Source organism: Dendrobates tinctorius, unplaced genomic scaffold, assembly GCF_039654945.1.
Source record: "Dendrobates tinctorius isolate UK_male_01 unplaced genomic scaffold, ASM3965494v1 ptg000319l, whole genome shotgun sequence".
Lineage (NCBI taxonomy): Eukaryota > Metazoa > Chordata > Amphibia > Anura > Dendrobatidae > Dendrobates > Dendrobates tinctorius.
The window spans coordinates 2,099,910-2,124,000 of record NW_027361986.1 but is presented as its reverse complement, the minus strand read 5'-3'; the positions used below and the strand labels follow the sequence as shown (position 1 = coordinate 2,124,000).

The following is a 24,091-nucleotide window of genomic DNA, read 5'->3' as shown; positions in this document are numbered from 1 at the left end:
TGTGCCTGCCATATCTCTGGGCACAGGAACAGGCGGTAAGTTATGCCCGGCAAGATTTTCCTAAACAATTTGCACAGAGGCCTGAAAGTTAATTGCTATTAATTAGTATTCCACTAATGACAAAATGTTAAACATTGCACCTGATGGATGAATTTGCAGATGGATTCCACAGTATGTCACTGCTGTCACATCTCTGAATCCACTCTTTCCAAACTCACTTACGAGATAGCGATAGCAACTAATATCTGTTCATCATTTCAATCTTCAACTCAATCCAGGAGGAATGCCAAATTAGTGAGATTATAGCCAAACTGCAGTTCTGTATTGTTCATGTTGAGACTTAGGGGATACGCAGTATGTGTCCTCATCTGAACCCAACCGGACACCTATGGGGGATTCTGAAGGGACATGTTGCTATCACTCTCCATCATGCATCCATTCTCTAAAAGAGCTCGTGATTGAACAATGGAAAAAGACAGAAGTTGCAATATGTAAGACTTGGTGCTGGCTTTAATAATCATGGCAGACATACAAAACATTAGATGTAGTAGTTTTTGATGTTGGCTTTATTCATTTTTGCATAAAGTCGTTTGAGTAAACCTGAAGATTTTGTAATGAACTGTCATATCATTAACCTTACTTTCATGTTATGGGTTAAAAATGTTCTATGTAACTCTATCTTGTGTGAATCTTGGAAATTGTTCTTGTAGTGAAGAAAGTATAAGGATCCACACCAGCTACGTATCAGCCCACTTTTTGGAGCCTTTCTCAAGCTGGCTCCATAGTAGAGAGGGCTGGACTGAAATGTAGCTGGTGTTGGTGAATAATGGATCCTTACACTTTCTGCACTATTTCTAATGTGCTGCTACATTTTGAAGATTTTCATGTACATAGGACAGAAGAGTGAGCCAGTCACCTTGGAGGAGTATTGCACTCAATTAGGCTTGTTTCACAATAGCGTTTTTGTGCGCAGTGCATCGTGCGCATGCATCATGCGTACCTATGTTTAACATGGCGTACGCATGGTCTTGCATTTGCACGCATGTGTTTTTTCAAGGTGTGAGTCTAGACGCACCGGTCGCAACCTGTTGCATTTTTGGGTGCGCCCAAAGGCGTCAGAAAACGCATGCATACGCTTGCGCACGGAATGTGTCAAAACAATGCATTACGGGCTATGGGAACGCAGGCGTGCGCATGGACATGCTTACTCCTGCATTTGCATACGCATGCGTTTTACGAGTAAACATGTGTAGACTCTGGTTTAACACCTAGAGAACGAATGCGCATAAAAACCGCATATGCATGCAAAAACGCATGATGCGTTTCTACTTGCGCACGATGCGCTGCGCACAAAGACTCAAATGTGAAACTAGCCTTAGGTTACTTTCACACTTGTGTTTTTTTGCGCTGCGCACCGTGCGCAGTGCAAACGCACATAAAAAACGCATCATGCGTTTGTGTGCGTTTTTTGCGGGTTTGGGTGCTTTTTTTGCGCATACGTGCGCATTACCAAGTGCACATAGGCGCACCTATAGACTATAATGGGTGTTTGGGTGAAAAAAAACGCATTTTTGGGGCAAGTCGGATGCACAAAAAATGCAACAGGATGCATTTTGTGCGCCCGAGCGCACACTACAAAAAACGCATGCGCATACAAACGCGTACAAACGCATGTGTATGCGCACCCATGTAAAGTATAGGGAAAAAAAAGCATGTGTTTTTTGCGCAAAAAAACGCAAGCGTGAAACCAGCCTTAGACTGTACTACCATTTTTTGGAATATATATATATTTATATATAATTTTAATGGTTGTCTTATATCAATTGTTTTCAGCAATCACAGTTTCTACAACCCATGAAAATGAGCATCCTCTCATCTGCCAGGCGTTTCGCCTGGTCAAGGTCACTTCATGTGAACGATAGCGTGGAAGTGGAGGACTCACTAGCAATGATAATGTCAATGCCAGAATTCACATTCCAAGATGTGGATGATGATTTTTTGGAAGGTGAGTATGGAAAACTTAATGATCTCTAATTTTTCAAGCACTTTTTGCTGGTTTTCTGACACAAAACTGTATGATATGCTGTAAAAAATGTAGTAGATTTTGACATTTTAAGCCCAACCTTCTTCATAAATGTTTTGATGGTGAGCATGGCTTGAGCAAGATGAAAATTTGTTGAGCGCACCCAACAAATCCATCATAACTTATAAGTGGCGCAACTCAAGCCAGAATTCTCCGCCAGCCCCTTACTAGCCTACATTTCTGTCCCTTGCACAAGGCAGCTGAAAAAAGTGGCAAATTCATTAAGAAGCGCACACCTGTTAATCAATTTAGTGCACCTTACTCCAGTGCACTGTTCATTGTACATAACTCCAGTTTTGATGAGCCGGAGTCATAGTATTAGGTGTTTTTACATGTTACAGATTTGCTCCCATTCTGATGCTGCAGTGACTTTCAGGAGCTTCAACATTCACAAAGTTCACATGAAAAATTCCTGTACAAAATTGACCATTTTAAGTGTGTTTTCAGGGAGGTTGGCCAACCATGTGCTGTGTTTGGAGGCCTCCTGACGTTTCCCTCTGAGATGATGTTGGGGTACATAACTATAAGCTTGAATTCTAATTAGAGATGAGCAAACCCGAACTGTAAAGTTTGAGGTTCATATGGGGACACCGTGCTGAACTCCGAACATGGACTTCTCGTGGAAGTCCGTTTTACAGTTCAGGCGTTCGGGAGGAGTGGGAGAGAGAGATTTTCCAGCTTCAAAGTTCAGGTCCCCATTGATTTCTATGTGGTTTGGGTACAGGTTCAAGTTCGGGTACAGTTCTGGTACACAAACCAAACTTTGGACCAAAGTTCAGTCGAACCTGATGAACACGAACTTCAACAGGTCCACTCATCCATACTCCTGATGCCTTTCTTCTCCTTCTAGATGCCATCAGTTTTTTTTGGAAGTGAGTTACTCCACAGTTTAGAGGTGTAATTATAGTAGGTGCAAGTGTTGCAGTTGCACCCAGGCCCTGCAGCCTGAGAAACCCAAACTGTCCCTTTGATTCATATTATAAGATCAATACTATCACAGATCCATGATAGTTAGGGGTCCTGTAAGAAATTTTCCTTTGGGGCCCACAAGCTTTGAATAACACCATTTCCACTCTCTTCCTATCCGTCATGGGCCATTCATGTAGTAGGAGAGTTACCTGTCTCATGAGTATGGCCACCTTAAGGCTCCTTTCACATTCCAAAATAGAAAGTCTTTTTACCAATACATCTTTTTAAATCAAAATGTGAAGCATATGGCACAATGTTATACTCCATGTTTCATTGTCCTTTGAGATACTTATTGCATCATTATAATCTGTGGACATAGCATGAAATAAGGGGAAGAGTACATAATATGACAGCCAACACAAGTTTTCTCTTTCTTTTAGAGGATTGTACTACGGAGATGATACAAGACTGGTTAAAAAATTGCAGGTAAGTGAGCATGGTACTGCTAGTCCTCCTGACCAATTTTCAGCAACTGTGACTCCTCTATAATGAGGATAACAGAAATAAAAAAGTAAATACAATTTCACAACTCAAGAATTCATAGCAAGAGAATGAACCCACTGCCGCCAGCACGCTCCGGTCCGAATGCTGGCGGCAGTGCCAGGTGTTCATGCGAGAGACATTATAACGGGAAGGATGAAGCAAGCCAAAAGTCTGACAATGGCAGCCATACAGTTTTATACATTGCAAGTAAAGGATTGTTACCAGGAATTTAGAGAAGACATAGTCAAAGTGAAGAACCTGGAGCTAAGATATTTATAGAAAATAGCCAAATGTTTTAGAAACTTTCTGCAGTTTCGGCTTGTCTTTTAGATTAATATTGGTCAATATCGTTGAATGTGAATTGACGAGGAGAATCACAGAGCCTCATAAACATAACTATTGAAAATTGCATCTCTCATAAATTGTTACTATTGGCAGACATGGGAAATCCGCCTGTCATTGAAAAGAAAATAACATCTATTCATATTGTCCTGCAGTTCATGTCCTGAAAACTCTTCTGAAGATATTCCATTAAATCCTAAAAAGGCAAATACACTCAATGTTTGTCTGTAAAACTATCACTCTGCACATTTATCACTCAATCTGTTTCACTTACATCTCTATCCATCTTTTTAAAATATTTTCTGTATTGACTTATCATTAACCCCTTTAGGATTGGGCAATTTTTTGTTGTTTTCTCCTTCCCATCTTCCAATAGCTATAACTTTTTAATGTTTTTTTTTTTTAAAGCTGAGGGCTTGTTGTTTGTGGAATGAGCTGTAGTGTTGAATGACACCATTCAATATAACATTAAATGTAGTGGAAAAGAAGAAAAAAATTCCAAGGTCAGTGAATTACCGCTATAACTTAAAGATGGGTTTGTAACCTCGGGCTAGTGGAAACCCATGGCAGAACTGCTCACTTTACAGGTTGCGCAAGTTGCTAGCACAACACTTGAGGTGAGTCCAGGCATTCATGTAAAATACCTTAAATAAAGTATATATACAGTGGTATGAAAAGTGTTTGCCCCCTTCCGGATTTCTTGTTCTTTTGCATGTTTGTTATACTTATATCTTTCAGCTCAAAAAAATAAATTTAAATATTAGACAAAGATAACACAAGTAACCCCTAAAAACAGTTTTTAAATGAAGATAAAAAGAAATTCAAACCTACAGGGCCCTGTGTGAAAAAGTGATTGCCCTGCCTAAAAACTGGTTTGGCCACACTTAGCAGCAACAACTGCAATCAAGAGTTTGTGATAACTGACAATGAGTCTTTTACAAGACTTTGGAGGAATTTTGGCCCATTCATCTTTGCAAAATTGTTGTACTTCAGCCACATCGGTGGGTTTCCGAGCATAAACCGCCTTTTGAAGGTCATGTCACAGCATCTCAATCGGGTTAAGGTCAGGAGGTATTACAGGAACCGTTTCTATTTAAAGTCTGGCTGGTTTATTGTAGTCTTCATAAACCACATCATGGTAAACTCAAATACAGCACTTGTCCAGCTCAAAGTACAACATAAAGCATCAAGTTCATACAATAGTGCTGGTTAGCCCACCTGGCTTAGAGTCCAGCTTCTTAGTCCTTTAGCAAAAGTATTCAATCTAGGAGATCTCCATACACACAAGGCCCAAGGGTAGAGATATGGTAAGGAACAGTCTCTCACAACTCTTCAGCTGCCAATCTGTCATGGCCGATTAACCCCTTTTAGTCCTATATGTTCCAAATCATTACATCAAGTTTATCTCCCAACCGCTAGGTGTCTGACAGCCATTATAATATATGTGTGTATATACAGCTCTGGCAAAAATTAAGAGACCACCACATCAAAACCCTGTCATGGGCAGCCCATTCTCCAGACCTGAACCCCATTGAAAACCTCTGGAATGTAATCAAGAGGATGATGGATAGTCACAAATCATCAAACAAAGAAGAACTGCTTACATTTTTGCACCAGAAGCAGTGTGAAAGACTGGTGGCAAGCATGCCAAGACGCATGAAAGCTGTTTTTAAAAATCATGGTTATTCCACAAAATATTGATTTCAGAACTCTTCCTGAGTTAAAACATTAGTATTATTGTTTCTAAATGATTATGAACTTGTTTTCTTAGCATTATTTGAGGTCTGCAAGCATTGTTTTTTTTTAATTTAGACCATTTCTCCTTTTCAGAAAAAAACAAACAAAAGTTTTTGCTTGGAAGTTTGGAGACATGTTGTCAGAAGTTTGTAGACTAAAAGAACAATTTACAGCTTACTCAAAAGTATACCTATAAAGAGAAAAATCAGGCAAAATGAATATTTGGAAGTGGTCTCTTAATTTTTGCCGCAGCTCTATATTTACTTAATATATGTGTGTGTATATATATATACAGTATATATATATAATATAATTTACATTTAGACTATATAATGTATATACTTCTGATGATTTCTTCCTTTTATGTGTTGAAACAAATTTAGAGATTCGTAAGAAGAAATGGATGTTGCAATACTTACTATGTTTGTTTTTTATTTCTAAATATATTATAGGGAAATTGAGGGTTTGTTTTTTTGCTTATATATGTATATATACATATAAATACACACACACAAATATATATATATATATATATACACTGTTCAAAAGAATAAAGGGAACACTTAAACAACAGAATATAGCTCCAAGTTAATCAAACTTCTGTGAAATCGAACTGTCCACTTAGGAAGCAACACTGATTGACAATCGATTTCACATGCTGTTGTGCAAATGGAATAGACAACAGATGTAAATTATTGGCAATTATCAAGACACCCTCAATAAAGGAGTGGTTCTGCAGGTGGGGACCACAGACCACATCTCAGTACCAATGCTTTCTGGCTGATGTTTTGGTCACTTTTGAATGCTGGTTGTGCTTTCACACTCGCAGTAGCATGAGACGGACTCTACAACCCACACAAGTGGTTCAGGTAGTGCAGCTCATCCGGGATGGCACATCAATGCGAGCTGTGGCAAGAATGTTTGCTGTGTCTGTCAGCGTAGTGTCCAGAGGCTGGAGGCGCTACCAGGAGACAGGCCAGTACACCAGGAAACATGGAGGGGGCCGTAGGAGGTCAACAACCCAGCAGCAGGACCACTACCTCAGCCTTTGTGCAAGGAGGAACAGGTGGAACCCTGCCAGAGCCCTGCAAAATGACCTCCAGCAGGCCACAAATGTGCATGTGTCTGCACAAACAGTTAGAAACCGACTCCATGAGGATGGTCTGAGTGCCTGACCTCCACAAATGGGGGTTGCCGTGGTGATGCAGGGTACCAGGGTCGCTGCTGGAGGAGGCAAGAGTGGAGCGTTGCTGCAGGCCACAGGCTGGGATGAAGGGGTGTTCCAATGGGCGCCACTGTGGGTGTTTGGTGGTGTGGGAGCCCTGCCGTCATTTTATAAAATCCCAGAGCCCCTGCACTTACAAGGTTTACTGTGTGGTGGACTCCGGGAAAATGGCTGCCGGGGCATGCGCAGATGGAGATCTCGGCACCAAGATCTCGGGAGATGAGATCTCAGTGCTGAGATGCACGCACCCAGTGGGACACTTTTGGTAAGCAGAACTGGCGCTGCGGGATGAACCTGACAGCACCATTTATTTGTTTAACAGCATTGCGTGATGTTGTTAGAGACAGATTTTTTCTGTGTAAGGTTATGTCCTCATGTTCAGTATTTTGCAATGTTTCTGCAGCATTTTGTTTGATTTTTTTTAGGCATTTGAATGGGTAAAAGACGCTTCAAAAATGCTGAATTAATTGGCATATTACAGATTTGAAAAAAATTTGATTGTGATTTCAGAAATATAATTCACATTGCTGGTACTGTAAAATGTTGCAAAAAACACACAAAATAAACACAGCGACACGCAATGTGTGAACAAGCCTTAACATGGCCAGCATCCACCCAGTATAGTTACTGAGCCTGTATCAAACACGGTGACCTTACATTGGGTATGCTATAGTTTTGTTAAAATCACTGTTTCATTAGGAGATTAACATTAGAAGACTAGTAAACCTGCTGCCAGGTAGTCCTCCATAATCATGAGCTCTGTATAACCCCTGCCCTCACCACTGATTGTCAGCTCAGACCGATTTACATGTTTATGTGAGGATGTGAACTGTCTTACCCCATCCCTACCCTGAAGACAACCACCGTGCATAAAGTGCAATGTGAACAGTGCTATACGTTTTATGCATTTAATGTGTATGTGTATAATCCCTATAAAATATGCTATGGTAATGTGTAGAATAGTGGGGCAAATGCCAAAACTCATGATAGTGTATAAAGATAAGCGTTTATAGATAAAAGCAAGAAAGGATTATTAGTAACATATGGTAAGAGAAAGGAATAGATAAGGAATAGTTAATGCTAGGTAGTGGTCCACAGATGGGAGGGGAATAGTGTTAATAATAGGAGAGATACTATGGGTTGTTGAGAGTAGTGGAAGGTCTAAGCAAGTTCTTGGAGTTCAAGTGCAGTGGGTTGCTAGGGCTAACATGGGCCTATCACTCGGGGCTGTAGGATTGCATACATCTCCTCCATGTGGATCTACAAGGGCCCCGTCTCATCTGCTCACCGGGCCCCTACCGGCATGCTAAACCAGGCCCTTAGCGGCGCTGCGGCAGCTGAACGCTATTGACATGCGGGCCCGTCGGCCTGCACGTCAATAGTTAACAGCCGCCAGCCAATCGGAGCCTGGCAGCTGACGTCAGCCGCAGCATGCCCGATGCCTGCGTCTGACGTCACGTTCAGTTGCTGGCGAGTGCGCGCTTCAGCAGCGTGGAGGGAGCGCGAGCGTTGCAGCTGGAGCGCTGCCAGGTAAGGAAGAACTTTTTTTTTTTTTTAATTGAAAGCGGCGATCCGGGGGGCCCGGGGCAGAATGCTGGACTGGACATGATGGGGCACATTGCTGGACATGATGGCAGAATGCTGGACATGATGGGGCAGATTGCTGCACATGATGGGGCAGATTGCTGCACATGATGGGGCAGAATGCTGGACATAATGGGGGCAGAATGCTGGACATAGTGGGGACAAATTGCAGACATAATGGGGGCAGAATGCTGAACATGATGGGGCAGATTGCTGGACATGATGGGGCAGAATGCTGGACATGATGGGGCAGATTGCTGGACATGATGGGGCAGATTGCTGGACATGATGGGGCAGATTGCTGGACATAATGGCGGCAGAATGCTGGACATGATGGGGCAGATTGCTGGAAATGATGGGGCAGAATGCTGGACATAATGGGGGCAGAATGCTGGACATGATGGGGCAGAATGCTGGACATGATGGGGCAGAATGCTGGACATGATGGGGCAGATTGCTGGACATGATGGCAGAATGCTGGACATGATGGGGCAGATTGCTGGACATGATGGCAGAATGCTGGACATGATGGGGCAGAATGCTGGACATGATGGGGCAGAATGCTGGACATGATGGGGCAGAATGCTGGACATGATGGGGCAGATTACTGGACACGATGGGGCAGAATGCTGGACATGATGGGGCAGAATGCTGGACATGATGGGGGCAGAATGCAGACATGGGGGCAGAATGCAAGACATAATGGGGGCAGAATGTGACAGTGAGACACAGGAGGAGGCAGAATGTGAGGCACTGGGGCAGAATGTGGCAGTAAGACACAGGAGGGGGCAGAATGTGGCAGTAAGACACAGGAAGGGTGCAGGATCATGGGGCAGGATGGATACGATGGAGACAGATGGGGAGATCATATGGGGCACAATGGATACTCATGAGGGCGGGATGGGAGAACATATGGCTGAAGCCAGGAATGAGACACACGGGAGCCAGGATGGGGAATATTATTACCATAGGGGCTAATTAAGGGATATTATTACTGCAGTGATGTCTTTATTTTATTTTTTGAGTATACTGTTTTAAATGGGGGGATGGTCCTGTTACTGTGTAGAGTGACACTATGTCGCCTTTTTTTCTTCATGTGATGTAATGTAGAAGTTGGGAAAAAAATAAGTAATGTGTTCTGCAAGCGGAGCTCTAGATAACTGTGTTATTTCCTGCAGAGACGAGTCCTGGCTGGAAGACGTGATGGCGATCTGTGCTGGATGAAAGATGAAAAGCAAAGATGAAGGACTTCACCTAGATACATCACTGGTGAGTTAGTGTGCTACCTATACACTGACACTATATACTGTATACTATATACAGAGGTCCTGTGTATAATGTCACCAGTGATCACTGTATTACCTGTACATTATATACAGAGCTCCTGTGTATAATGTCATTGATCACTGTATTACCTGTACAGAGACACTGCATACTAAGTACAATTCTCCTGGTATAATGGCACTTATGGTGATGGTATTGTTTTTTTATTACTGATCAGCATTGTAGTATTCAGTCCCTATGTGGTGGTAATATGTGGTCTGGACATGGTGTTGTGGTATTTGTCCCTTGTATGTGCTATTATTTGGTCACTTTGTGGTGGTAATATGTGGTCTGGTCATGGTGCGGTGGCATTTGTTCCTTGTATGTGATATTATTCGGTCACTATGGTAGTAATATGTGGTCTGGTCATGGTGTGGCAGTATTTGATCCTTGTATGTGGTATTATAGGTCGCTATGTGGTGGTAATATGTGGTCTGGACATGGTGCATTGGTATTGTCCCTTGTATGTGATATTATTGGTCATTTTAAAAATAGAAAAATAAATAAAAATATACTGTACCTAAATTGTATTGCATATTTTAACAAATATTTAATAGGTTACAATAGAGTAGGGCTCGGCCAAAAGAGTCTACAGTGTTGTGATGGCGGCTTAAAAAATCTTTTGTCCAAAGCAAAAGCTGCCGGCTATATGTGTGATCTGGTGATGGGAACTGTTAATGTGTGATTGGTGAGAAGTGGAGTTTTTCCAAGAGAGAGTGGTGGGACTTTGGACAGTTCGAGGGGTGGAGGCGGGGCCGGGGTGGAGCCTGGGCGGAGTCTAAAGAGGGCCCCCGAAAATTTTGCCAGTGTGGGGCCCCTAAATTCCTAGTGGCAGCCATGGGATCTACTCGAGATTGGCGGCTGTGACATTGGGCACATCGCACCTGCAGGTCTGCAGGAGAAGATGGACAAAGATCCTCAGAGGAGGAGGATGATGGAATCCAGGTTCACTGCCATCGGTGGAGAGGAATCCTTAGAAGTAGTGGAGACAGCAGGAAAAGAGATACTCTATCAGGAACGATTGCTAGGGCTGAACTTATGTCCGGTATCTGAGGGAAATACTGTAACCTGCTGTGCCCTATCCCACATGCTCCACTGTAATGACTGCAAACTGTTCAGTAAAAGTTTGACTGTTGAGTGCTTGGTGTCCCCTGGATTGTGTGCTGTGGTTCCTGAAGATGGTAGCCTGTAGTTAGCGGAGGCTTATGGCCCACAAGTGAGTGTGATGCAACCCACAACTAACAGCACACTGAGAATGGGACACAATTTTCTTGTAGGGTGCCAGAGCAAGCAGGAGCTACCGCTCACCCATGACTACTCCGCTGAGGCACCTTACATCTGCATGAGCCCCTAGACTACTCATAGATATAAGCTTAACTTTAAACTTGAACCTAAGCCTTAACCCATCTCATTCCAGTTTTGGATCAGAAACTGAGCAAAAACTTAAACTTTTTTTTAGAAGTTTTGAGTTTTTGAGGAGGATATAGAATGTTTCTACTCAGTTTCTGCTAAAGAAAAATCCTAAAAAAATATCAGTGTGCACATACCCTCAGGATTAAAAAAAGTGTAAAAATATTGATACGTGCAAACTGAATTTTTTTGTGGGGAGTTTTTGCTGAGTTTTATCACTTCCTGAGCATTTCCTGAAGTGGTTTTAAAGAGTTTTTCAGACATTTTTGCAGAGTTTTTTTCTGAAGCATAATTTCAATATTTTGATTGGACAATTTGGAATTTTTCAGAAAGGAACCACTCCGAAAGACTTCTCGAAAAGTTTGTGCACATAAAGTAAAAAAGGCAGCTCTTAGTGATGAATGAAAATTGACACTGAATAATCTCACATCTAGAATACTGTGCACAATGTTGGTCTTCAGTGTACAGGAAGGTTGAACTCGATAGACTCAAGTCTACATTTAACCTAAAAAATATGAAACTATGTATGAGCACTGCATTCGCAATACTGTCTTCATTCATTAGCTCCTCATCTTTTGTCACCTTGGTTGCTGCTTATCTCGCCCGTTGCGCTCTGCATTAGAAGTTCTGGTTGGGCTCTCTGTGCCGTCCCAGTTGGCAGTGGTGATTGCTGGTGCCAATCACTTGACATTGACGGAGATGTGGTGGAAGGGAGCATGGGATAAAATTTTACTCCTCCATAGACTTCGGCACCTGGGGTGACCACTCCCCTGCCCCCTCAATGCTCTGCCACTGGTACACACACATGCACTTAGGTGTTGCACTCACACCACTCATATACAGGACATATTGCAGACGCCATTACACATACTGTACATAATAGGACTCGCATGTCTGCCTAAAGCTATGGCACAGGATGACTTCAAACGTGCAAAGTCTGCAAAATCACATTGCAACCATGGCATTATTGTTGCAGTTTTCTGGATTTTTTGTCACAAACTTCAATGCTATTTGCTTTTGACTGTTTCATTTGTGGCATGTCAGTAAGTGTCTTCGAGAGTCTTTTGGGTGCCTCAGATCCTAAGTTGCAGATAACAACGAAATTATAATTTTTTTATCTTATCATGCAACTTGCATGCAACTTAGTCATCATCTGCGGTTCTGGCTTTCTTTTGTGGTCCCCTCAAAGTTTTTCCTGCACAATGATAATTCTAACCTCTGGGCAGAGAGTTGCAGCCCAACCTCCTTCTTCTGCATGGAACTGTGTTATTATTGCAGCCGCAGAGAAAATTGCAACTCCATCAATCTAAGAATCGGATTATTGTTTGTATCATGTAGGTAAACGACACATTTTGCTGAATATTTTCTATGGTTTGTAGATTCACATAGTCCTTATATGAAATCTCTTTGGTTTATGAGAAATGATAAAAATAACCCAAAACAGGAAATCCTTTCTGCTTCTTGCAACTGTCAATATTCATAAAGATAACCACTTGCCAAAATATCTCTGCTGACGGCTTGGTTTTCTGGGTACTTATTATCTCACATACTGTGCTTTAGACAATTCTGTATAAACTGATTATCAGTTTGATTAGAATTATATATACAGCTCTGGCAAAAATTAAGAGACCACTTCCAAATGTTCAGTTTGTCTGATTTTTCTCGTTACAGATATATTTTTGAGTAAAATGTAAATTGTTATTTTAGTCTACAAACTTCTGACAACATGTCTCCGAATTTCCAAGCAATATACTTTGTTTTTTTATTCTGAAAAGGAGACATGATCAAAATTCAAAAAACAAAACAAAACAGTGCTTTCAGACCTCAAATAGTGCAAAGAAAACAAGTTCATAATCATTTAGAAACAACAATACTAATGTTTTAACTCAGGAAGAGTTCAGAAATCAATACTTTATGGAATAACCATGATTTTTAATCACGGCTTTCATGCGTCTTGGCATGCTTGACACCAGTCTTTCACACTGCTTCATATCACGGATCCAAGGTGGGGGGGCGGAACCCAGGGGGAGTATCACCGCGACTCTCCGAGGCACCTAGCAGAGTGCCAGGGAAGGTAGGGCAGAGAGGGGACTGAGCGACAGACGCCGACAAGCTCAATAACAGAAGCAGAGCCAGGTGCAAAGCGAGGGTAAGAAAACCAGACGGACCAATACTAATATACAGGAACGAGACAAGAGAATAGCCAGAGGACAAGCCTGTGTCAAAAAGCCAAGAGGGAGCAGACAGAACAGAATCACTAGACGGATGGCACGTGAGCGACAGACCGGGTCAGAAGCAGAATATACACTCAGACTTAGGTATAAAGGCACAGACACACAGCGCACAGGGGTCACTCAACTCAGCCAAGGGCAGGAGTATAACCGACGAAACTACCAGCCACCCGAGGCTATAAAAAGCCCTCCCCTAATCAGAGTGAGGCTGCCAGAATTAACCCCTGACACCCAGGTCTACCATGGGATCATGACACTTCTGGCACAAAAATTTAAGCAGTTCTTTGTTTGATGGCTTGTGACTATCCATCATCCTCTTAATTACATTCCAGAGGTTTTCAATGAGGTTCAGGTCTGGAGAATGGACTGCCCATGACAGGGTTTTGATGTGGTGGTATTGACAGTTGCATTAAAGGGGATAAGCAGCAGTGATCGGCGCAAGTGCCGGTCGCTGGCCGCTAAATAGCACATCTGGCAACTGCAAGGGATTGTGTGGGCACAGCCTCTAAATCTGGAGATAGAGGAAATCCAATGTCCAAACCTTCATAATAAATAGTAACTTATTAGAAAAATAAATAAAAATACATACATGATAAACAAGACTAGATCGGGAAAAATGTCCACCACTATGATTGTGGGGGGTTTGACTACAGGCAGACGCATTTCGGAAATGATTCCTTAATCATTGCATGCTAGACCAACACTTTATACACCTGCATCTGGCATGTGACATACATGTATGTCACTTGTCAGACTGGGTTTAATAGTTTAATGGACCATGTGAAAAGACGGCTGTCTTAGTTATCGAAATGTCTCCAGCTCTATATGTGATAACTAGAGTTGAGCGAGACGGGTCGAAAAAATTCAAAAGTCGCCGACTTTTGGGAAAGTCGGGTTTCATGAAACGAAACCCGACCCTAGGATGAGGTCGGCCACGAGGTCGGCGACTTACGCGCCAAAGTCGCGTTTCAAAAGTTTGTTTTGCGCTCTTTTTCAGCCAATCAGGATCCACGGACACTGTGGGCAACGTGATGACATAGGCACGGGTCACCACCATCTTTCAGAAGGGCATGCAAGTGATTGGCTTGCTTTGGTGGGTGTCACAGGGGGTATAAAAGGGCGTGCACGCCGACCGCCATCTTACTTCTGCCGATCTTAGTATAGGGAGAGGTTGCTGCTGATTCTGTAGGGAGAGGGTTAGGCAGGGAAGAAGACAAAAAAACTGCTTCTGCTGCTAGCGATTTGGCCTGCACAACACACAAGTCACTGTGTGTGCAGTGCAAGGGGAGGCTATATTGTGGTGTATCAGTGGTGTTGGTTGTTGGGCTGCCTTTTAAGGCTTCCTGACACGCTGGCATTGCTGTTTACCCACTGCTCCGCAAACTGCTTTTTTAAAAGCAATCCAATCTCCCTTATCCTCTCGTCACTTTGGTCACAGGCAGCTGTGCCATCGAGCGTGTCACATAGCGCTCAGATATCAGTGGGCCGCACACAATCCACAAGTGTCCAGTGTCCAAAAATGTACGCAGAGATTCAAAATCTCCATTATCCTCTCGTCACTTTGGTCACAGGCAGCTGTGCCATCGAGCGTGTCACATAGCGCTCAGATATCAGTGGGCCGCACACAATCCACAAGTGTCCAGTGTCCAAAAGTGTACGCAGAGATTCAAAATCTCCATTATCCTCTCGTCACTTTGGTCACAGGCAGCTGTGCCATCGAGCGTGTCACATAGCGCTCAGATATCAGTAGGCCGCACACAATCCACAAGTGTCCAGTGTCCAAAAGTGTACGCAGAGATTCAAAATCTCCATTATCCTCTCGTCACTTTGGTCACAGGCAGCTGTGCCATCGAGCGTGTCACATAGCACTCAGATATCAGTGGGCCGCACACAATCCACAAGTGTCCACTGTCCACAAGTGTACGCAGAGATTCAAAATCTCCATTATCCTCTCGTCACTTTGGTCACAGGCAGCTGTGCCATCGAGCGTGTCACATAGCGCTCAGATATCAGTGGGCCGCACACAATCCACAAGTGTCCACTGTCCACAAGTGTACGCAGAGATTCAAAATCTCCATTATCCTCTCGTCACTTTGGTCACAGGCAGCTGTGCCATCGAGCGTGTCACATAGCGCTCACATATCAGTGGGCCGCACACAATCCACAAGTGTCCAGTGTCCAAAAGTGTACGCAGAGATTCAAAATCTCCATTATCCTCTCGTCACTTTGGTCACAGGCAGCTGTGCCATCGAGCGTGTCACATAGCGCTCAGATATCAGTGGGCCGCACACAATCCACAAGTGTCCAGTGTCCAAAAGTGTACGCAGAGATTCAAAATCTCCATTATCCTCTCGTCACTTTGGTCACAGGCAGCTGTGCCATCGAGCGTGTCACATAGCGCTCTGATATCAGTGGGCTGCACACAATCCACAAGTGTCCACTGTCCACAAGCGTACGCAGAGATTCAAAATCTCCATTATCCTCTCGTCACTTTGGTCACAGGCAGCTGTGCCATCGAGCGTGTCACATAGCGCTCAGATATCAGTGGGCCGCACACAATCCACAAGTGTCCACTGTCCACAAGTGTACGCAGAGATTCAAAATCTCCATTATCCTCTCGTCACTTTGGTCACAGGCAGCTGTGCCATCGAGCGTGTCACATAGCGCTCAGATATCAGTGGGCCGCACACAATCCACAAGTGTCCAGTGTCCAAAAGTGTACGCAGAGATTCAAAATCTCCATTATCCTCTCGTCACTTTGGTCACAGGCAGCTGTGCCATCGAGCGTGTCACATAGCGCTCAGATATCAGTGGGCCGCACACAATCCACAAGTGTCCAGTGTCCAAAAGTGTACGCAGAGATTCAAAATCTCCATTATCCTCTCGTCACTTTGGTCACAGGCAGCTGTGCCATCGAGCGTGTCACATAGCGCTCAGATATCAGTGGGCCGCACACAATCCACAAGTGTCCACTGTCCACAAGTGTACGCAGAGATTCAAAATCTCCATTATCCTCTCGTCACTTTGGTCACAGGCAGCTGTGCCATCGAGCGTGTCACATAGCGCTCAGATATCAGTGGGCCGCACACAATCCACAAGTGTCCACTGTCCACAAGTGTGTGCAGAAATTCTAAAACTCCCCTGTCCTATAGACACCTTGTACCTTGTTTTACATTACTATATAGTTTGTTGGATTTTGTCTACATTTCTACCAAAAATGAGGAAGGCTGGTGGAAGAGGCCGTGGAATTGGGCGGGGGTTGGCAGCTGGTAATGATGGTGTTGGTGGTGGATCTGATGGTAGTGGCAAGAGCAAAATAGGACCGAATGCAGGAGGTGCTGACCCTGCGTCATCGTCTGGCTACATAAGGACTCGAACGCTTAGTTTTCTAGGAGTTGGCAAACCGCTTTTAAAGGCAGAGCATCAGGAAAAAGTTTTGTCTTACATTGCTGACTCAGCCTCCAGCTCTATCGCCTCCTCTTCTTCAGTTGTAAAAAGTAAAAGCACTGAGTCGTCATTGGAGGCTCATGTTCATGAACCACACCTTTCCTTGTGTCCTTCACCCCAACCAAGATTGAAGGATGACGCAGGCCATACTACTGATTACTCCATGGAGCTGTTTTCACATACCATGCCTGGATTATCAAGTCAAATGGTGAATTACCCAGGCCAAGATGAATCTGACATGGAGTGCACTGATGCACAGCCGCTGATGGATGATTCTGCTGGTACATTCACTCAGAGCACTACATTGTCCTCGCAGTGTACAGAGCCAGATTTTGACCCTGATGAGACTCAGGTGCCCCTTCCCGCACACTATACCACCATACACGGTGACACAGAGAAAGGTGCACATGACATAGAAGAGGAGGTGATGGATGACCCAGTTGTTGACCCAGATTGGCATCCATTGGGGGAAGAGGGTGCTGCTTCCAATAGCTCAGATGAGGAGCATCCACAGCAGACATCGACATCGCAACAGCTGTTATCTGGCAGGCCCGGAGCACTCCAAAGACAGGTTCCAAACATCAAAAGAGTTGCTGGACAGCTTGTCCAGAGGGTCAAAAGATCACAGCGTGCTAGGCCGCAAAATGTCTGCCAAAGTAGGAAGAGTGCAGTGTGGCACTTTTTTGAACAAAATCCTCATGATCAGGCCAAGGTTATCTGTAAGAAGTGCGCAAAGACCTTTAGCCGAGGGAAAAATCTGAAAAATTTGAATACCAGTTGCATGGTTAGACATTTAACCAGCATGCACTTGCAAGCGTGGACACAACACCAAACCTCAAGTGCCACATGTGCAACTGATCACAACGAAGGTAGTCAGCAACGCTACATTGTTTCCCCCACTGTAAGCCCACCGGTTAGCACAGCAGCAAATGTTGAGGTGTCGTTGCAAGGCCACAGCAGTCAGGGAATCCCACTGTTATATCAACGAAAGACTGATTCTAGGCCATCAGAAAGAACAACAACTCCATCACCATCATCAACCCTCTCTCAGTCCGCCCTGTCCACCGCTAGTTCCACCATATGCAGCTCTCAAGTCCAGCTCACCCTCCCAGACACTATGAGTAGGTCAAGAAAGTACTCAGTCTCTCATCCGCGTACACTGGGTTTGAACGCCCACATTGCCAAACTAATCTCGTTTGAGATGATGCCCTTTCGGTTGGTGGAAAGCACAGCTTTCCGCGAACTCATGGCCTATGCAGTACCACGCTATGACCTACCCAGTCGCCACTTCTTCTCTCGCAAAGCCATCCCAGCCCTCCACCATCATGTGAAAGACCGCATTGTCCATGCACTCAAGCAGTCAGTGAGCGGAAAGGTGCACCTCACAACTGATGCATGGTCCAGTCGGCATGGCCAGGGCTGTTACGTGTCCATCACTGCGCACTGGGTTAATGTGGTGGATGCAGGGGACAGCGGTGGTGGGACAGTGCTGCCTAGCCCACGGTATAGGAAACAGTTGGCTGTAGGCGTTCGACCCTCCTCCTCCTCCTCCAGAAGCGACAGCTCGTCCACAGAGCGCAGTCGTACGAGCACTCCATCTGCAGCTGCCACTGTTGCACACGATGTGTCCCCCTATCGAGCAGCTAGTGGAAAGCGTCAGCAGGCTGTGTTGCAGATGATGTGTTTGGGAGACAGACACACCGCCGAGGTGCTGGCCGAGTACTTGAAGCGACAAACTGAGTCATGGCTGGGCAGTGTACATCTTGAGGCAGGCAAGGTAGTTAGTGATAACGGCCGTAATTTTGTGGCAGCCATAGCCCTTTCAAAACTCAGCCACATACCTTGCTTGGCTCACACCTTGAACCTGGTGGTGCAGTGCTTCCTCAAAAATTATCCGGAGTTAACAGCCCTGCTCCAGAAGGTGCGAAGACTTTGCGCGCACATCCGCCGGTCGCCTGTACACTCCGTTCGTATGCAGAAGCTGCAGCGATTGCTCCACCTTCCCAACCACCGCCTCATTATCGACATTGCAACAAGGTGGAACTCCACCCTGCACATGGTGGAGCGGCTGTGCGAGCAGAGGCAGGCCATAATGCATTTGTGGGAGGATACACGGCCAGGCACTTTGAGAGCAGACATGGAGTTGACAGGCGTGCAGTGGTCGAAGCTGAAAGACCTTTGTAAAGTCCTTCAGTGTTTTGAGGAATGCACACGGCTGGTAAGCGCAGACGACGCCATCCTAAGCATGAGCATCCCACTTATGCGTCTGCTCATGCAAACTTTGACGCACCTTAAGGAGCAGGCGTCTGCAGCCAATGTTGATGAGGAGGAAGAGGAGGAGGGAATCCTTGATGACATTCAGCCATTGTCTGCTCAGGGACCTCTCCTGGACGAGGTGGATGAAGAAGAGGAGGAGGAGGAGGAGGATGATGGGGATGATTACTTAGGGGAGGAGGATGCATCTCGTGGGGCAAGTGAAAATGTTGGCGTGGCAAGGTCTGGTACAGGGTTTGTGCGTGACTGGAGGGATGTGGATTTGCCAGAAAGTGCTCCTCCACCCAGCACTCGCAGTGCATCATTGACACCGGGAACATTGGCCCACATGTCAGATTATGCCTTGCGGATCCTAAAAAGGGCCTAACACCGTCTGAGCCTGCCTCATGCTGTATAGACATATATTTTGAATGTGTACGCTATCCATACATGTTATCCGGGGATACGGTACCCCTTCTAACCTTGGTGCAATGACGTGCAATCCATACTGGGCCTAACACCGTCTGAGCCTGCCTCATGCTGTATAGACATATATTTTGAATGTGTACGCTATCCATACATGTTATCCGGGGATACGGTATCCTTTCTAACCTTTGTGCAATGACGTGCAATCCATACTGGGCCTAACACCGTCTGAGCCTGCCTCATGCTGTATAGACATATATTTTGAATGTGTACGCTATCCATACATGTTATCCGGGGATACGGTACCCCTTCTAACCTTTGTGCAATGACGTGCAATCCATACTGGGCCTAACACCGTCTGAGCCTGCCTCATGCTGTATAGACATATATTTTGAATGTGTACGCTATCCATACATGTTATCCGGGGATACGGTACCCCTTCTAACCTTTGTGCAATGACGTGCAATCCATACTGGGCCTAACACCGTCTGAGCCTGCCTCATGCTGTATAGACATATATTTTGAATGTGTACGCTATCCATACATGTTATCCGGGGATACGGTACCCTTTCTAACCTTTGTGCAATGACGTGCAATCCATACTGGGCCTAACACCGTCTGAGCCTGCCTCATGCTGTATAGACATATATTTTGAATGTGTACGCTATCCATACATGTTATCCGGGGATACGGTACCCCTTCTAACCTTTGTGCAATGACGTGCAATCCATACTGGGCCTAACACCGTCTGAGCCTGCCTCATGCTGTATAGACATATATTTTGAATGTGTACGCTATCCATACATGTTATCCGGGGATACGGTACCCCTTCTAACCTTTGTGCAATGACGTGCAATCCATACTGGGCCTAACACCGTCTGAGCTTGCCTCATGCTGTATAGACATATATTTTGAATGTGTACGCTATCCATACATGTTATCCGGGGATACGGTACCCCTTCTAACCTTTGTGCAATGACGTGCAATCCATACTGGGCCTAACACCGTCTGAGCCTGCCTCATGCTGTATAGACATATATTTTGAATGTGTACGCTATCCATACATGTTATCCAGGGATACGGTACCCTTTCTAACCTTTGTGCAATCACGTGCAATCCATACTGGGCGTGAGAACGGCTGGCGAGCTGTTAAGCAAGCTACAGCACCTGTCCAGACAAGTACAGGGATTCCCTAGCGAGGAGACTTATTTGATTGTTTTCTATGTTGGGACAGCAATTTTTGGGGAGCACTATACTCTGGAGAATGATAGATGGGGCCCACCATACACTGGAACATTCCAAAGGTGGACATCAGACACTGGAGCAGCATTTACAGGGCCCATTATACACTAGAGCATTAGAAATGGGGCCCATTATGTTTGGAGCATTATTTGGGCCCATAAGACAGTGGAGCTTCATCCATGGGGACCAACATATACTGTAGCATTATGTGGAGCTCATCATATACTGTTTCAAACATTATATGGGACCAATGATTTTGTATGGAGAAATAGATGGGCCTCGTCATGAGATGTAAAAAGTGAAGTATTTTTCATTGTACTATACCGCTATTTCTCTGCCGTATCGGAGCATGATGAGTTGTGGTATGTGTTAAAGGGGCGCTCTTTCGCCCAGGGCACATGAAAACCTGCAGCCAGCCCTCCCCCCCCACAAATTTAGCCAAATAACCCCCATTTTTCAGTGCGTAACTTGTATTATGAAGTTAATTAAGGTTGACAAGCTTAAGTAAGAAGAATTGATGCTTTTGGCATTCAAATGGGCACTGTAGGTGTGTTTCCTGTCCTCCTCTCACTGCCGACTTTTATTCCCCATTGACTTACATTGGGTTTCGTGTTTTGGGACGACCCCGACTTTTCCCTATAATCGGACGATCTTGCTCGACCCGACTTTTGGAAAAGTCGGGTTTCACGAAACGAAACGCGACCCTAAGAAAACAAAAGGCGCTCAACTCTAGTGATAACAAAATAAAATGCCCTCCCGTGTTTTGTACAAACCAGAAGTGGAGTTACCAAGCCTGGAGTTGGTCAAGCTGAAGACTGGGACATCTTTGTAAATGTAAACATATTACTAATACATACAGTATTACACAATTATTGATAATACTAGTATTAGTACATTATTAAGTTGTAATGTAACATTCTTTCTTTGTATCTACATATATCAAGGACACATCTAACAATAGTTTATTTGAAGAGGACAAAATTTCTAAATAGCAACAGTATTTTAAATTCATGTGCCCCAGTAATCGATTACAGGTTCTTCATTACTCTCTTTGGTAAAAAGATTGATAGAAACAAACACAGTTATACATTAATGTACTTCCATGTCAAAATTTCCCTTCAAGTATTCTCTCTTCTTACATGTTGAATATGGTCCTGTGTGTATATCTGATGTTCAGTTAATGTCTACGTGCAGAGGAAGTGACTTTTGGGCAGACGTCAACGATCCAGATAAAAAAAAGAAAACTAAAATGTAAATGAGACAGAACCTATAAAACTGGAACATTGTAAATAATAAGTGACCATACGCTTTTTTTTCAGTCCAGTATAGTAAAGGAAACAGCTTGGACGATGACTTTACTGAAGGTAAGATCAGATAAGTTTGCATTTAAACAGGACATAAAGAATTAAAAGAAGTTATTGTTGTTTTCCAGAAAATACCAATACTTGTTCATGGATAATGCCTGGTATTTCAGCTAACCCCTGACTTAGTGGATAGTTATCTACCTGACACAGACCATGTACAAGAGTGGTGCTGCTTCTGATAAGCAGAGTAGGCTCTAATGTCATGCAACTCCATTACTGTCAAAGGGAATCTGCCAAGAATCATAGACCTTTCCTTATTACTTCAACTATAATTTGCATTATTAAGACGGAAGTGACAGGCCATATTACGTTTGCTTTATGTTCTTTGAATGTAGCAGTATACGTAGTGCAATGGGTGGTCCTTATCACTTTCAGGGGCTATGCAACATTCTCACACTTTTTACCACCCATAGCAAGAGGTGTCAGTACCCCATCTCATTGCACTTTCTATAAGGCCACATTATTGATCTGATAATGACACCCATTAGTGTGTGGTTGAGATTAATCTTAAATAGCTTTCCTGTCACTAGGGTACTCAAACCAGTTACATGGGGCACCTAAATAGTACATTCTCCAAAAATACCAGGGAGCAATATATGAAATTGCTTTTTTATTCCTCCTCGACTATGGGGAAAGGTATTATTTCGTCTTCCAATAAGAACAGGTTATCCCCTATACAAGATAGATGATAACTGCTAGATTAGTGAGGGTCTGACTGCTGCGATCCCCATCAATCAGCAGACCAGAGCACTTGTGTCACCCATAAAGATGGGGTCATGGTATCGCATATGTGCTACCACTCCATTCATTCTCTGTAGGACTACTGGAGAAAGCTGAGATTTGTGTTTAGATATCTCCTTCAGTTTAATAGGGACATAATGGAATGGCAGCACATATGCACGACCACTGGTCCATTTTAATGGAGGATACAATTGTTTTGGTGATAAGTAGGGGCCTCAGTGGGAATACTGACAAATCATGTGACAGTGGCTGCAGAGAATAATAAAAATGGAGTTTGCTTTTTTAATTTTTTCTCTCCAGTGCAGAGATATTAGCTTGCAAAATTTAGGTTTTAATTTATGAAAAGTTCTACTGGTTATTGACAGGGATTTGTGTCTGGGGGTATATACTTCTTCCCCTGTATGAAGTTGACCAATTATAAGCAGGCAGCGTCATGCAGAGGACAAAAGAACATGACCTTCTCTCTTTGCTGATCTATACTCTGTAGACACGCAGCAGAGCTAAACTATGTATCATTATAAACACTTCCAGATCTGATTTCATGGCAGTTAATGTAATGGGAGGGTAGGAGCTAACAGCGTTGTGACATGAGATCTGGAAGTGTTTGTATTGATACCTAACTCTACAGCTACTGTGTAGAGATACAGCTGAACTGGGCTATGTATGATTAGAAAAAATTCTAGTTCTCATTTCATAGTAGTCAGTGTGGGGAGTGAGAGAGTTTGCAGCATTGTGAGGTGAGATCTGGAAGTGTTTGTATTGATACATAACTCAGTTCTGCTGTATCTCTACAGAGTAGCTGCAGAGATCAGTAAAGATAGGAATGCAAGTTCTTTTGTCGACTGTATATTGCTGCTGGCTTATGATTGGTCAACCTTGGTCAGGGGGAAGAACACACACACAGAGGCAAATCTCTGGTAACTTAACAAAAATTATAACCTAAACTTTACAAGCTAACATCTTCACAACAGTGCGGAGAAATTACAAAATAAAAACTACATCTCACTCATCTCTGCAGCCATTATTCCTCGAAGTGGTCAGTTTGACATGCTAAAACTGATGAAAGGTCCTCTTTAATCTTGGGTAGATAAAATTATTTTCTGATTTATCTTTTCTGTTTTAGCAGCTCTTTCATCTAATCACCAAAGGAGAAGTATAAGGTAACTAATAAACACTCCATGTGCATGATGCCACATTGTCTATGTTCTTGACTAGGGATGGGCGAATCCTG

General features: G+C 43.9%; 1 protein-coding gene across 1 annotated transcript in view; it reads left to right on the top strand.

The window, feature by feature from the left end:
* The first annotated feature begins 214 nt into the window (after positions 1-214).
* TESPA1 (thymocyte expressed, positive selection associated 1) overlaps positions 215-24,091 on the top strand; it is a 46,157-nt gene continuing 22,280 nt past the window's right edge. The window contains exons 1-3 of the mRNA XM_073561424.1: positions 215-491; positions 1,834-2,005; positions 3,433-3,478. Of these exons, the coding sequence (XP_073417525.1) occupies positions 1,855-2,005; positions 3,433-3,478 (197 nt within the window). The 5' untranslated portion in view covers positions 215-491; positions 1,834-1,854. The remainder of the gene's footprint in view (positions 492-1,833; positions 2,006-3,432; positions 3,479-24,091) is intronic.